The sequence below is a fragment of the Pelophylax lessonae genome (assembly GCF_965119305.1).
Source record: "Pelophylax lessonae genome assembly, chromosome: 4".
NCBI lineage: Eukaryota > Metazoa > Chordata > Amphibia > Anura > Ranidae > Pelophylax > Pelophylax lessonae.
The window spans coordinates 469,237,095-469,252,594 of record NC_138771.1 but is presented as its reverse complement, the minus strand read 5'-3'; the positions used below and the strand labels follow the sequence as shown (position 1 = coordinate 469,252,594).

General features: G+C 45.2%; 1 protein-coding gene across 2 annotated transcripts; it reads right to left on the bottom strand.

The window, feature by feature from the left end:
* Positions 1 to 676: 676 nt before the first annotated feature.
* LOC309554348 (gastrotropin-like) lies at positions 677 to 6,940 on the bottom strand. 2 transcript variants are annotated; one of them, XM_082256008.1, is made up of 5 exons: positions 6,886 to 6,940; positions 6,688 to 6,778; positions 5,118 to 5,290; positions 2,710 to 2,799; positions 677 to 816 (listed from the first exon to the last, which is right to left on the bottom strand). In XM_082256008.1, exons 2-5 carry the CDS (start codon positions 6,752 to 6,754, stop codon positions 763 to 765), a joined length of 384 nt encoding a protein of 127 aa, XP_082112134.1. In that variant the 5' UTR covers positions 6,755 to 6,778; positions 6,886 to 6,940; the 3' UTR covers positions 677 to 762. The 2 variants fall into 2 exon arrangements, with proteins under 2 accessions (XP_082112134.1, XP_082112133.1); XM_082256007.1 differs by lacking the exon at positions 6,886 to 6,940 and having other exon boundaries at positions 6,688 to 6,801.
* Between the last annotated feature and the right edge of the window lie 8,560 nt (positions 6,941 to 15,500).

Here is a 15,500-nt window from a genome sequence, read left to right as displayed (position 1 = left end):
GGGGGACATGATGAACATGTATAAATACATAAGTGGTCCATATACACTTGGTTTTGAGTTATTCACTTTAAGGTCATTACAGAGGAGAAGGGGGCACTCTTTACATCTGGAAGAAAAGAGATTTGATCTCCAAATAAGGAAAGGTTTCTTCACAGTAAGAGCTGTGAAAATGTGGAATAGTCTCCCTCCAGATGTGGTTCTAGCCAGCTCAAAAGATTGCTTTAAAAAAGGCCTGGTTTCTTTCCTAGGTGTACATAATATAACTGGGTACTAACATTTATAGGTAAAATTGATCCAGGGAATATCTGATTGGCTCTCAGGGAACCGGGAAGGGCAAATTGGATCATGCTTTACTGGGGGTTTTTGCCTTCTTCTGGATCAGCTCAGGGTATTGGATTGTGTATATGGGATTGTATGATTTTTTTTTTTCCTTTTATAGGTTGAACTGAATGGACTTTTTTTTCCAACCTGGCTAATTATGTAACTATGTACTAGTTAGGCTTTTCTATGAATTAAAATTAGCTATGCTGTCAATCCCCAAATCTCCACTAACTTCCTGAGAATGGAGTTTATAAAAGAAAAGAGTAATCAGATATTGAAAAAAAATGATTTTATTAGGTGTTATGCCTTATGACATCTTTTCTTTCACCAAGGGAATAATCATGCATTTTCCATCATGATAATTAGTCATTTATTATAAAGAAAACTGGATACAAATTCTAATGAAAACTTTATTTAAAAAAAAAAACAACACGATTTCTCTTATGCAAGTCGTTTGCTGATTCTCTTGAAAGTAACTCCACCAGCTTCTGATGTCTGAAATAAAATAAAATACCAAGGTGAATTAAAGGGAATAAATGTAGTGATTTAGTTTACTTTGTGCATTCCTGACAACTGCTGAATGCTAATCTACAAACCTTATGGACCAATGCACAAACCAGAAAAGTCTCTGTTTCGCCTGGTGTTTTACTAAAATAAATGTGGGGGTTGGAATGGGGTGTACCTTGGAAGCAGCTGCAGTCAAATAGGCAGAATTGGCCTTTCTCTGGACAATAGAGTAATATGGGTCAGCATTATATTTTCATGCTCCATTCACACTTGTCTGACTCCAAACTTTGTGCAACTTTGGATGGGTGCGACTTTGACCAATGATAATGGACAACTGTTGCACAACTGTCGCAAATACAGTGTAACATTCAGGTGCATCTTTCATGCAAACTTTGAGGTTTTGCATTGCAGTCTATGGCACTCAAGTTATATGAAAGTCAGACCAAAGTAGTACAGGAACCTTTTAAACTCACTGCCACTTTAAGTCGCATATATTTAAAGCTCTTTTGGCTGTACTTCTCCTGTAGATCACAGGAGTGCAGTTTGTTCTGCAGTCCTGTGACCTGTTTTCAGCAGACAGTGGGCTAAAGCCTGCTGTCAGCTGACGTCACCAAGCTGGTCCAGGCTCTGGAAGGTTTGCGGCCATATGGTCGAGATACGCCCACATGCCTTGACCGGCACCCCACTCCCACTACTGCCCCCTACACAGCTCAGAACTCCAGTGGGGGGGGCGGGGGGTAGAGCAGAGAGCTGCTGACTGACTGTCACCAGCTCTCTGTTCAGGGAGCTCTGAGAACTGAGCGATCAGTGGTGTTTGATTGCTCAGTTTTCAGTCTTAAAGCCAGCAGGGGGGCAGATGCAGCATTGGATGGATGCTGCATCCAGCTAAGTATGTATGATTCTGAAAAAAAAAGAAAGCCCATAGTTCTCTTTTAAACAGTTGTCATTGAAAAACATGGGGTGCAATTTGTCATGCGACTTTAGTGTCCAAAGCCTCATGACAAGTCGCACACATGTAAATGAAGCCTTAATTATTTTGCAGTCTAGCTATTTTTAAAAGTGACAGTAAATTCTGTTTCAAAAAGAGAACAGTCTATTGAAGCATGTATTCTTAACTCAGAAAGGTACATTTTATTGCTTCCAGCCTCCTCCAAATTCCTATTTTTTTTTGGCTGCTGTGATCTGACTTCCTATTAGAGGTTGACTCTGTTCATACTTTATGGTCCCACTGGATGTAGGAACTTAGCCTACCTCTACAAATCACCTGCAGGTTACCTGCACTGAGCCATAGACCTCTGTTATTACCTGCCGGTTTGGGGCGCTTTCAGAAAGTGCGCCACACCTTCCGGTGTATAATAGAAGTCTATGGCAAAGTGCAACTAACCCACAGAAAAGCCACAGGTGCACTTTGCTGCACCCGCAGTGTGGGTAAACCGCAGTGCATCAGTGTGAAAGCAGCCTTAGGCCACTTTTTACATGATTGGTACGACCCAAGACTTGTGCCCGTTTACACCTGCCTACCTCCAATCTGATCCGCTAAATAAAACCAGAAGGGGATCAGATTGAAGGGTCTATTGGGTAAAGTGGGCCGTGTCCATGTCCACTCTGCATATGCAGAGTGGACATGGACCTGTCATCTGCCCACTCCACTCATTGTGGCCTGCGACCAGTTACCAAGTCGCTTAAGTGGTACTCGCTCGTCAAAAGGTTGGGCACCCCTGCTCTAGTATCACCCTTGTCAATGGGTTCCAAAAGCAGTGATTTCAGACAATTGATTGCTCAGGGATATTGAGCTTTGCCTTATTGGGTATATCCAAAAAATGTGGGTGACATGTTTATTTTTTTTCAAAGCATGCTAAATTCAATAAAATAGATGCCTACCTCTACCAGTTTTCCTCCGACAATCTCAGATGAATGTTTGTATTTTCCAAAGTCTACAACAATTTTGCTGCCATCCCTTTGGACCGTTGCCTGTATCAAAATACATGGATATCAATAAAAAGACTCTTAGGAAGTAATATACTGGTTGTATTGTAATTAAACGAGAAGCAAGGGTTCTCTTTTTTTTAAAATCATACTTACCTAGGTGGATGTATCTGTCCCCCCCGCGGCTCTAAGGCTGAGAACCGAGCGATCAAAGACCACGGGCGGTTCAGTTCTCAGAGCTCCATGAGCAGAGAGCTGTCAGTCACAGCTATCTGTTCCCCCCACCCTGTCCTCACTGGAGCGCTGGGCTGTAGTGGGGGCGGGAGCGGCTGATTCAGGCTCACAGCGGCTCGCTGAGAGGCTGACCAAGGTGCCAGTCCATGGATCTGGGTGGAACCAAACCATATGGTAGCAATCTTTCCCCAGCCTGGACTCTGTCTAGTCAGCCAACAGCGGGTTTTAGCCCGCTATCTGCTGAAAATGGGTCAAAGGAGTGCAGAACGGACTGCACTCCTGTGATCCACAGGGGAAGTACAGCCAAACAAGCCTTGGCTGTACTTCTCCTTTAATTTTAGTGATAAACAGGGTATGCACTATTTAGAGAGATAAGTGGAAGTTTTTGAATATTCATATACAGTAAAACCTTGGATTAAAGGTAACTTGGTTTGAGAGTTATTGCAAGACAAGCAAAAATGTTTTTATAAATTTTGACTTGATAAAGCGATGTCTTGATATAAAAGTAGCGTCATGTCACAACTGAGTATAAAAGAGAAGAGAGGTGCCTCTAAGTATAGCAATATGGTTACATTTAATGAAGGTTCAACATTTAGCAACTCACGTGACTGATGATTAAAACAAGCACATCTAATTATGCAGGCATCCAGGGTAAAGTTGTCCACATAGACCGTCCTCACCGCCATAAATGTCATCCCTTCCACACTGCGTTCTACAGCGCTTCAAGCCTCGTTTTAAGATCGCTCTACTGCAGGGTAGTCTTCCTGGTCATGACTGCAGACTGACAGCGGTGAGAGTCGGCAGTGAGGAGGATGGTCAATGTTGAACCTTTATTAAATGTAACCATATTGCTACACTTAGAGGTGCCCCTCTTCTCTTTCATACACTGTAGCTCCTGCTGGGTTTTGCTTCTAATCCTCTTGGGAAGGCTGCATATTGTGGATGGACATTTTATGGTTACACAACCTATCACATTGCTATAATCTTTTTATATGGACTATAAACTGAAGGACTTATGAATAAATGGTTTTGGAACGAGTTTCCATTATTTCTTATTGGGAATTTTGCTTTGATATAAGAGTGCTTTGGATTACAAGTATGTTTCTGCAACGAATTATGCTCAAAATCCAAGGTTTTACTGTGTAGACATTTATGATTACTAACATACATAATTTTCATCCAGCCATTCTCTAATTTCATTTTATAAAAAAAAATAACATTTGTACTTTATTGTTCAGCCAAATGTAATTTTCCTAAAACTGCCCAAACACTTGAATATCTCGCTCTTGCAACCATGGCAACCGTATCTGTTTGCAGACAGGGTTTTTATACCCCTGTAGAAAGTACTACAATATGGCTACTAGATGGGGCTATCAAAGAAAAAAGTTGCCATCTAATGGCCATAATGAGGTATTTTCTGCATTCACGTGTTCAAATTGCCAAAAACATAGACTACAAACATTTGATTTTGCCCTATATGCTCAGAACAAATTTGCACAGCTTTGATGGTTTAACAGCTATACAAATTTTTCATACATATACCCTTAGGGGCAGAGGAGTTGCGTAGCCACAAAGATTTATGGTCATAGATATAATCAAATGGCAAACTTGTGCTGGCCATACACAGAGCGAATTTCATCCATTTCCCGATGAATTGGCCAAAATGCACTCAGTGGGTGGCCCTGCCAGCTGCCTCTGGCTCAACATCTCCCAAAATTGAAAAGTTGAAGGAGTTGAATGGAAAAATTTCAGCTGAACAGAGCCTGCATTCAATCAGTTGCAGGCGCGGTTTGGGTATTTTACCAGCCGGCAGGGCCGACTGTCGAAAAAAAAAAATGGCCGCAGTACAGCATTCGCCCAACCATGCTGAGTAAACTGGGTGGGGGAATCTCTTTTATTTTTCAGCCAGCCTTTAATTAGCTTTAGGCACATGAGCCTGTTATGCTTTATGTATTTCATGTAAGACAAGAGAACCTTCATTCTAAAATACTCTGCCATGTGCAGCTGGATTGCCGTTGATGCCCACATTAAAATGATGTAGCAATCAGCAACTCACTGAGGAGCTTTCATGGTGTCATTTCTAATCACCATAATTGAATACTGTCACACCAATCCCAGGCTCGACTTACTTTAAATTTTTTGCCGCTCATGGTCTCCATTTCAGATTCCTTCCCAATGGTGAACTTGTTGGTCATGGTGTGGCCTGGGTAGATCTGGGACCAGGTGAAGTCATCACCGTTCTGCACCACTTCTGTGGTGAATATGAAATCCTTTCCTTTCTTAATTGTTTCTGCTGGAATTCCTGGAAGAGAAGTACAAATTGTATGAGTAGAATAATCACCATAATAATCATAAATTGTAATTTTGGTTTCAGGCTTACTTTGTTGAATCAAACACCATCGAGTTTCAAGCAAAGATCATTGTGCACACTAAAACAACCAGATTTTTCTCAGCATTGCCTGGTACTTTGGGGTATGGGAAGCCTTTGATTCACTTACCTTTCTCCTATGATGCAGTGCTAGGTGCCTGAACAGTCAATTGCCAGGCCTCAGGGCCATACCTTGTAGGTTTGGGAAGAATCCATAGCCTTGTATAAGCTTTTATTTGGAGCATACATAGAGCTTCTTTTCTATGTTCCTGTTGGCAAACAGGGTGATGGGGAATTTAAATAAAAAAGTGTGTGGGGGGGGGGGGAGGTGTAGGACAGCCTTCAAAAAAGGCTTAAAAATAAAAAAAAATGCTGCCTGGGAGGGAGAGTTTTTTTTGGCAAAAGAAATATGCAAAGGGGTTGATTTACTAAAGGCAAATAAACTGCACACTCTGCAAGATCACTTGCTCCAGAGCTTAGTAAATGAGCAGAAGCTCTGCTGACTTCCATCATCCAATCATGTGCAAGCAAAAATGCTGTTTTTTTCTATCTTCCTTGCATGTGATTCGGTATTTCTTGCAAATTGAATCTTTACCTCATTTACTAAGCTCTGGAGCAACTGCTCTTGCAGAGTGCAACTGCACTTTGTACAGTGTACAGTCTATCTGCCCTTAGTAAATCAACCCCAAAGTCTCTTCTGCCAAAAAAAAAAAAAAAACTCTTCTACTTGCTCCTAGCCATGTTTAGGTACACCCCACAATGTAAAAAATGGAGCTGGGAGCTAAGGATGTTGTAACCCATGTCCAGGAATTAGATCATCAATGGCTGCCCGGTGGCCACATTGGAGTTGATTTACTAAATGCAAAAAGAATGTGCACTTTGCACTTTCCAATAGCAGTTGCTCGAGAGCTTAGTAAATGAGCAGAAGATCTGCTGACTTCCACCATCCAATCAGGTGTAAGCAAAAATGCTTTTTTTTCTATTTTCCTTGCATTGGATTGGGTATTCTTTGCAAAGTGAAACTCCTTTACTAAGCTCTGGAGCAACTGCATCTGCAGAGGGCAATTGCACTTTGCAAAGTGCACAGCCTATTGTCCTTTAGTAAATCAACCCCATTGTGTCAAGAGCCTCCTCCCACCTGTCATAAAGCTCCACTTCAGGTAAAGCTGTTGCTTTGTTGACCATGGGCATAGCACACAAGGTCTTTGAGATGCACATATTTGGGTGAGACATGCGAGTATGCTTAACAAGAAATCTGAAAAAGGTTAATTTTGTCCCACTCATGTTCATGGCTAAGTGTACTAAATGTGTCCAATAATAAATTTTCTTACCGATTATCTGCATGAAGGGTTCGTAGTTCTCCTGGCTTTCCACCTCATATTTTCCATTGAAACTCATGGTGTCTCTGCAAGTCTAGTAGGGCTATAGAAGAAGAGAAGGTGTAGTGAGAGGGATAAGTTGTTACAGTGAGCTGCTATGGTTATTTAAATGTTTTTTTTCCCCCTCACCCCTCCCACCTCCATGCTTACCATCAGCACTCTACAAATCCCCATTGTCCAGTCGTCCAATTCCAGGGAGTGCCACCCGGTGACTCACCTGTATTGGTGTTATTGAACTGCAGATAAGCACACTATTTATTGCCCTGAAATCCAAGTATGATCCAGCTACTCAGGAACAATGGAAATTTCCTTTTTATTGTAGTAATTCTCAAGGCTGACCTACTCAAAGAGTGATAAGGATCATTTTGATGAACTTATCTGTAAGCATAAAGAGTATTTTCATATTTGAAAATTAAACTAAATTATAAATTTGTTATGTGTTCTTATATACACAGCAATTTTTAAATCATTTTTTATAAGTTATCTTATGTGAAAAAGAATATGTAACAATTGTAAAGTAGGTGCTACACCTATTTGGCACAAAAGTGGAAATACAGTGCATCCGGAAAGTATTCACAGCGCTTCACTTTAAAATTCCTTATTTTTCCTCAAAATTCTACAAACACTACACCATAATGAAAATGTGAAAAACCTTTGCAAATTTATTAAAAATAAAAAAAATGGAAAACCCAATAAAGACTTATCCAGTCCCCAAAACTTCAGACCGATCTCAATTATTAATAATGATCTTAAACTTTTTAGTAAAATTCTTGCCGCCAGACTATCCAACATAATCTCCAAGCTCATCTCTACTTCCCAATCAGGCTTTATCCCAAACCGCCAAATTACTGATAATATCAGATTAGCTTGTAAATAGGGTTGAGCGGACACCTAGATGTCCGTGTTCGACGGGTTCGGCCGAACTTTAAAAAAAAGTCCGGGTCCGTGTCCCGGACTTTTACCGAACTTTTCCCGGACACCGAACCCCATTGAAGTCAATGGGGACCCGAACTTTAAGGCACTAAAATGGCTCTAAAACACCAAAGGAAAGGGCTAGAGTGCTGCAAATGGCAGCAAAACGTAATTAAGAGCATGGCAAGTGCTCTGCAAACAAATGTGGATAGGGAAATAACTTAAAACAACAAAAAAAAACAGAAAAATAAAACAATGTTCTTCTTCATCTCTGAAGGACGAGGCCCATATGGAGTAGGAGGGAGGTTGAGGTGGTGGTGGATGTGGCGGTGACATAGGCGTGCGCACAGGGTGTGCTGGGTGTGCCTGGGCACACCCTAATCACCTAGGGCACATAGCATTGCCAGTGAGGAGATGGGAAAGATCTCCCTGGGACCTGCTCTGCTCTATTTCTCCTTGCCTACAGGTACATGGCCCCGATACATTACTCTCCCTGCTGGCAAACACATGCATGTGTATTTCAACTTTGGGGTGCACACCTTAATGCAATAGGCTGCGCACACCTATGGGCGGTGTAGGTGGAAGCGGCGGTGGAGGAGGACCAGGGCCGGATTAACAGCATCATGGGCTTGGTGCTGAGGATTTTGAAGGGCCTTAAGGGCCGTGCCTTGCCATGCACCCAGAGGAGGAAGGGTGCAGCCATGCATGCCTAATTCAACATGGGATGCTGTCTCTGAAGCCCATAAACACATCCATGCATCGCCAACTGTCCCTCCTTGTCCGGCCTTCACGCTGTGTGGGGAGGTTCTGAGGGTGCTGCCTGGGGAAGCGAGCATAGAAGCCAGACTTCTGTGTTTACAAGTGACAGAAGAGCGGTAACAGTGAATATGGCCAACCCGGGGCCTATATAAAAGGTAGGGGCCTGGAGCTGCAGCTCCAATAGCCCCTACATTAATCTGGCCCTGAGGAGGAGGACGAGGTAGCCAACACTGCTTCTTTTCAAAAATTTTAAATGAGGGTACACCCCAAAAGAGTGAGAAAGAGCAAAAATGGAACAATGGGTGGGTAAGGTCGGTATCCATTGCTATTCTGCATAAGGTACGGAAAAGTCCCGTGGGATCCATGCCTGGTTCATTTTAATGAACGTGAGCTTGTCCACATTGTCTCTGGACAGGCGGCTGCGCTTGTCTGTTATAACGCCCCCAGCCGTGCTAAATACCCGTTCAGATAATACACTGGCTGCAGGGCACGCCAGCACCTCCAAGGCGTAAAGGGCAAGCTCAGGCCATGTGCCCAATTTGGAGACCCAGAAGTTGAAGGGGGCAGACCCGTCATTCACTACATGTAGGCGTGTGCACACATACTGCTCCACCATGTTGGTAAAATGCTGCCTCCTGCTAAGACGTTCCATCTGAGCTGCTGGTGCTGCTGTTTGTTGTGGCGTGCTGACAAAGCTTTTCCACATTTCGGCCATGCTAACCCTGCCTTCTGAGGTGCTGGCGGTGCCCTGGTTGCGTTGGCGACCTCCTCCTCCTCCTCCTCTGCCTTGTGCTTCCACTGTGGCCCCGCTGTCAGATGGGAATGCCAGCAGCATGGCGTCTACCAGCGTGCGCTTGTACTCGCGCATCTTGCGATCGCGCTCCAGTGAGTGAATTAAGGACGGTACGTTGTCCTTGTAACGGGGATCCAGCAGCGTGGCCACCCAGTAATCAGCACAAGTTAGAATGTGGGCAACTCGGCGGTCGTTGTGGAGACACTGCAGCATGTAATCGCTCATGTGTGCCAGGCTGCCCAGAGGCGACGAAAGGCTGTCCTCTGTGGGAGGTGTATCGTCCGTGTCCTCTGTATCCCCCCAGCCACGCACCAGTGATGGCCATGAGCTGGCCTGGGTGCCACCCTGCTGTGAACATGGTTCCATCTCCTCCTCCAGCTCCTCCTCCTCCTCATCCTCCTCATCCTCCAGAACTGTGCCCCTGCTGGACAATTGCGTCCCTGGCGTTTGCGTGTGCAGGAACCCACCCTCGGAGCCCCTTGCGAATGACTGCCCTGAAAGCCTTGGAAATGTTACCTCTTCATCCTCCTCCTCATCCTGTGCCACATCCTCTTCCATCATCGCCCGAATTGTTTTTTCAAGGAGGCATAGAAGTGGGATAGTTAAGCTGAGAACGGCGTCATTGCCACTGGCCATGTTGGTGGAGTACTCAAAACAGCGCAACAAGGCACACAGGTCTCGCATGGAGGCCCAGTTATTGGTGGTGAAGTGGTGCTGTTCCGCAGAGCGACTCACGCGTGCGTGCTGCAGCTGAAACTCCACTATGGCCTGCTGCTGCTCGCACAGTCTTTCCAGCATGTGCAAGGTGGAGTTCCACCTTGTGGGCACGTCACATATGAGGCGGTGAGCGGGAAGGCCGAAGTTACGCTGCAGCGCTGCCAGGCGAGCAGCAGCAGGGTGAGAACGCCGAAAGTGCGCACAAACGGCCCGCACTTTCTGCAGCAGCTCTGACATATCGGGGTAGTTTTTAAGGAACCTCTGCACCACCAAATTCAGCACATGCGCCAGGCAAGGGATGTGCGTCAAACCGGCTAGGCCCAGAGCTGCTATGAGATTTCGCCCGTTATCGCACACCACCAGGCCGGGCTTGAGGCTCGCTGGCAGCAACCACTCATTTGTCTGCTGTTCCATGCTCCTCCACAACTCCTGCGCGGTGTGTGGTTTGTCCCCCAAACAGGCAAGTTGTAAAACTGCCTGCTGTCGTTTACCCCTGGCCGTGCTGAAGTTGGTGGTGAAGGTGTTACGCTGTCCGGATGAGGAGGCGGTAGAGGATGAGGAAGCGGAGTAGGAGGAGTTAGGAACAGGAGGCAAACTGAAGCGCCCTGCAATCCTCGGTGGTGGAAGGACATGCGCCAAATTGCTATCCGCCTCAGGCCCATCCGCCACTGCATTTACCCAGTGTGCCGTTAGGGAGATATAACGCCCCTGACCGTGCTTACTGGTCCACGTATCCGTAGTTAGGTGGACCTTGGCACAGATGGCGTTGCGCAGTGCACACCTGATATTTTCCCCCACTTGGTTGTGCAGGGAAGGGATGGCTTGCCTGGAAAAGTAGTGGCGGCTGGGCACGACGTACTGTGGGACAGCCACCGACATAAGGTTTTTAAAACTGTGCGTCTCCACCAGACGGAATGACAGCATTTCAAAGGCCAATAATTTTGAAATGCTGGCATTCAGGGCCAGGGATCGCGGGTGGGTAGGGGGGTACTTCCTCTTCCTCTCAAGTGTTTGGGAGATGGAAAGCTGAACGCTTCCACGGGACATTGTGGAGATGGTTGTTGGTGACCCAGGTGGTGGTGTTGCTGACAGATCGTCTGTTTGCGGGGTGGCAGGTGCCGGTATCACTACAGATGTGGCTGGAGCGGCCGAGACTGCAGCAGAAGAGGAAGCAGGATGAGCCAGAGACGTTTCTTGGTTTTGAAGGTGTGTACTCCACTGCAGCTCGTGCTTTGCACTTAGATGCCTGATCATGCAGGTTGTGCTCAGGTTGAGAAGGTTTATGCCTCGCTTCAAGCTCTGATTGCACAGGGTGCAAACCACTCGTGTCCTGTCATCAGCACATTTTCTAAAGAACTTCCACGCTAGAGAACTCCTTTGAGCTGACTTTGGTGCGCTCGTTCCCTTGCTGCGTTGGGCAGTAGCGGGCGTAGTGTCTAGGGCACGGCCGCTCCGCTTCTGCACCCTGCTCCCTCTTCTGCTGTGCTGGTGGCTCTGTGCGACCACCGCCTCTTCCTCCAAACTACTCAGGTCACCTGCATGACGTTCATTCCATGTGGGGTCGAGGACCTCATCGTCCTCCACATCATCTTCCACCCAGTCTTCACCCCTGCCCTCCTTGTCGGTCTCCACAATGCTGAACGCCGCAGCAGTTGGCACCTGCGTTTCGTCATCATCGGAGACGTGCTGCGATGATCCTTGCATGTACTCATCTTGAGAAATAAGTGGTTGGCATCGCTGCACTCAATCTCTTCCACTTCTGGGGCAGGGCTAGGTGGATGGCCCTGGGAAACCCTGCTGACAGAGTCCTCAAAAAGAATAAGAGACTGCTGTATGGCTTGGGGCTCAGACTGCTGGCCTGATTTGCAAGGGGGTGAGGTGAAAGACGGTTGGACATTGGCTGCAGGTGCCAACTCTGACCTTTCTGCAGTAGACTGGGTGGGAGACAATGTGAAGGAACTGGAGGCACTGTCAGCAGCAAACCAATCTACTATCGCCTCAACTTGTTCTGGCCTCATCACTTCTAGGGGCGTTTGATGCCCTACCAAATACTGATGCAGGTTCTGTCGCCTACTCACACTTGAGGAAGGTGTTTCACTTGTGCGTGTAGCTGGCACAGATCGACCACGTCCTCTCCTTGCAACAGGAGCTCTACCAGCAGCACCACGACCCAGGCCACGGCCCTTATTTGACGGTCTCCTCATATTTCTGTAATTTAAGATCTTGCCCTAGAAAGGTTTTTATTGAATAGCGGAATAGGAAATATGATCCAAAAAAGTGTATGTATCTCGCACGTACAAAACCACACTAGGCCCCAATTACTATTGTTTCTACCCCTAAAAGGATGGATGAGGAGTAGGAGGAGTATGGAACAGACAGCACCCTCAAATCTTCAGAAGTATGAGATGAACCCCAAAAACTTGGAAAGGTGGATCTCACACGTACCGACACAGACTATCCCGCAATTCAATTGATCCTCAAAGGTTTTTATTGAATAGCGGAATAGGAAATATGATCAAAAAAAGTGTATGTATCTCGCACGTACACAACCACACTAGGCCCCAATTACTATTGTTTGTACCCCTAAAAGGATGGTTGAGCAGTAGGAGCAGGAGTATGGAACAGGCAGCACCCTCAAATCTTCAGAAGTATGAGATGAACCCCAACAACTTGGAAAGGTGGATCTCACACGTACCGACACAGACTATCTCGCAATTGAATTGATCCCCAAAGGTTTTAATTGAATAGCGGAATAGAAAATATGATCAAAAAGAAAGTGTATGTATCTCGCACGTACACCACCACACTAGGCCCCAACTACTATTGTTTGTACCCCTAAAAGGATGGTTGAGCAGTAGGAGGAGGAGTATGGAACAGGCAGCACCCTCAAATCTTCAGAAGTATGAGATGAACCCCAAAAACTTGGAAAGGTGGATCTCTCTCACACGTACCAACACAGACTATCCCCCAATTTAACTGATCCCCAAAGGTTTTTGATTAAATAGCGGAATAGAAAATATGATCCAAAAAAAGTGTATGTATATCACACGTACACAACCACACTAGGCCCCAATTACTATTGTTTGTACCCCTAAAAGGCTAGATGAGGAGTAGGGGGGGTATGGAACAGGCAGCACCCTCAAACCTTTAGAAGTATGAGATGAACCCCAACAACTTGGAAAGGTGGATCTCTCTCACACGTACCAACACAGACTATCCCCCAATTTAACTGATCCCCAAAGGTTTTTGATTAAATAGCGGAATAGAAAATATGATCCAAAAAAAGTGTATGTATATCACACGTACACAACCACACTGGGCCCCAATTACTATTGTTTGTACCCCTAAAAGGCTAGATGAGGAGTAGGGGGAGTATGGAACAGGCAGCACCCTCAAACCTTCAGAAGTATGAGATGAACCCCAACAACTTGGAAAGGTGGATCTCTCTCACACGTACCAACACAGACTATCCCCCAATTTAACTGATCCCCAAAGGTTTTTGATTAAATAGCGGAATAGAAAATATGATCCAAAAAAAGTGTATGTATATCACACGTACACAACCACACTAGGCCCCAATTACTATTGTTTGTACCCCTAAAAGGCTAGATGAGGAGTAGGGGGGGTATGGAACAGGCAGCACCCTCAAACCTTCAGAAGTATGAGATGAACCCCAACAACTTGGAAAGGTGGATCTCTCTCACACGTACCAACACAGACTATCCCCCAATTTAACTGATCCCCAAAGGTTTTTGATTAAATAGCGGAATAGAAAATATGATCCAAAAAAAGTGTATGTATATCACACGTACACAACCACACTAGGCCCCAATTACTATTGTTTGTACCCCTAAAAGGCTAGGAGTAGGGGGAGTATGGAACAGGCAGCACCCTCAAACCTTCAGAAGTATGAGATGAACCCCAACAACTTGGAAAGGTGGATCTCTCTCACACGTACCAACACAGACTATCCCCCAATTTAACTGATCCCCAAAGGTTTTTGATTAAATAGCGGAATAGAAAATATGATCCAAAAAAAGTGTATGTATATCACACGTACACAACCACACTAGGCCCCAATTACTATTGTTTGTACCCCTAAAAGGCTAGATGAGGAGTAGGGGGAGTATGGAACAGGCAGCACCCTCAAACCTTCAGAAGTATGAGATGAACCCCAACAACTTGGAAAGGTGGATCTCTCTCACACGTACCAACACAGACTATCCCCCAATTTAACTGATCCCCAAAGGTTTTTGATTAAATAGCGGAATAGAAAATATGATCCCAAAAAAGTGTATGTATATCACACGTACACAACCACACTAGGCCCCAATTACTATTGTTTGTACCCCTAAAAGGCTAGATGAGGAGTAGGGGGGGTATGGAACAGGCAGCACCCTCAAACCTTCAGAAGTATGAGATGAACCCCAACAACTTGGAAAGGTGGATCTCTCTCACACGTACCAACACAGACTATCCCCCAATTTAACTGATCCCCAAAGGTTTTTGATTAAATAGCGGAATAGAAAATATGATCCAAAAAAAGTGTATGTATATCACACGTACACAACCACACTGGGCCCCAATTACTATTGTTTGTACCCCTAAAAGGCTAGATGAGGAGTAGGGGGAGTATGGAACAGGCAGCACCCTCAAACCTTCAGAAGTATGAGATGAACCCCAGCAACTTGGAAAGGTGGATCTCTCTCACACGTACCAACACAGACTATCCCCCAATTTAACTGATCCCCAAAGGTTTTTGATTAAATAGCGGAATAGAAAATATGATCCAAAAAAAGTGTATGTATATCACACGTACACAACCACACTAGGCCCCAATTACTATTGTTTGTACCCCTAAAAGGCTAGGAGTAGGGGGAGTATGGAACAGGCAGCACCCTCAAACCTTCAGAAGTATGAGATGAACCCCAACAACTTGGAAAGGTGGATCTCTCTCACACGTACCAACACAGACTATCCCCCAATTTAACTGATCCCCAAAGGTTTTTGATTAAATAGCGGAATAGAAAATATGATCCAAAAAAAGTGTATGTATATCACACGTACACAACCACACTAGGCCCCAATTACTATTGTTTGTACCCCTAAAAGGCTAGATGAGGAGTAGGGGGAGTATGGAACAGGCAGCACCCTCAAATCTTCAGAAGTATGAGATTGTGTTCACTGTACCCCACAAAGATTGAGTTCACTGCACCCCACAATGATTGTGTTCACTGCACCCCACAAAGATTGTGTTCACTGCACCTCACAAAGATTGTGTTCACTGTACCCCCCAAAGATTGTGTTCACTGCACCCCACAAAGATTCTGTTCACTGTACCCCACAAAGATTGTGTTCACTGCACCCTAAAAGGATGTTGTTCACTGCACCCCACAAAGATTGTGTTCACTGCACCCTAAAAGGATGTTGTTCACTGCACCCCAAAAAGATTGTGTTCACTGTACCCCCCCCAAAGATTGTGTTCACTGCACCCCACAAAGATTTTGTTCACTGCACCCCAAAAAGATTGTGTTCACTGTACCCCCCAAAGATTGTGTTCACTGCACCCCAAAAAGATTGTGTT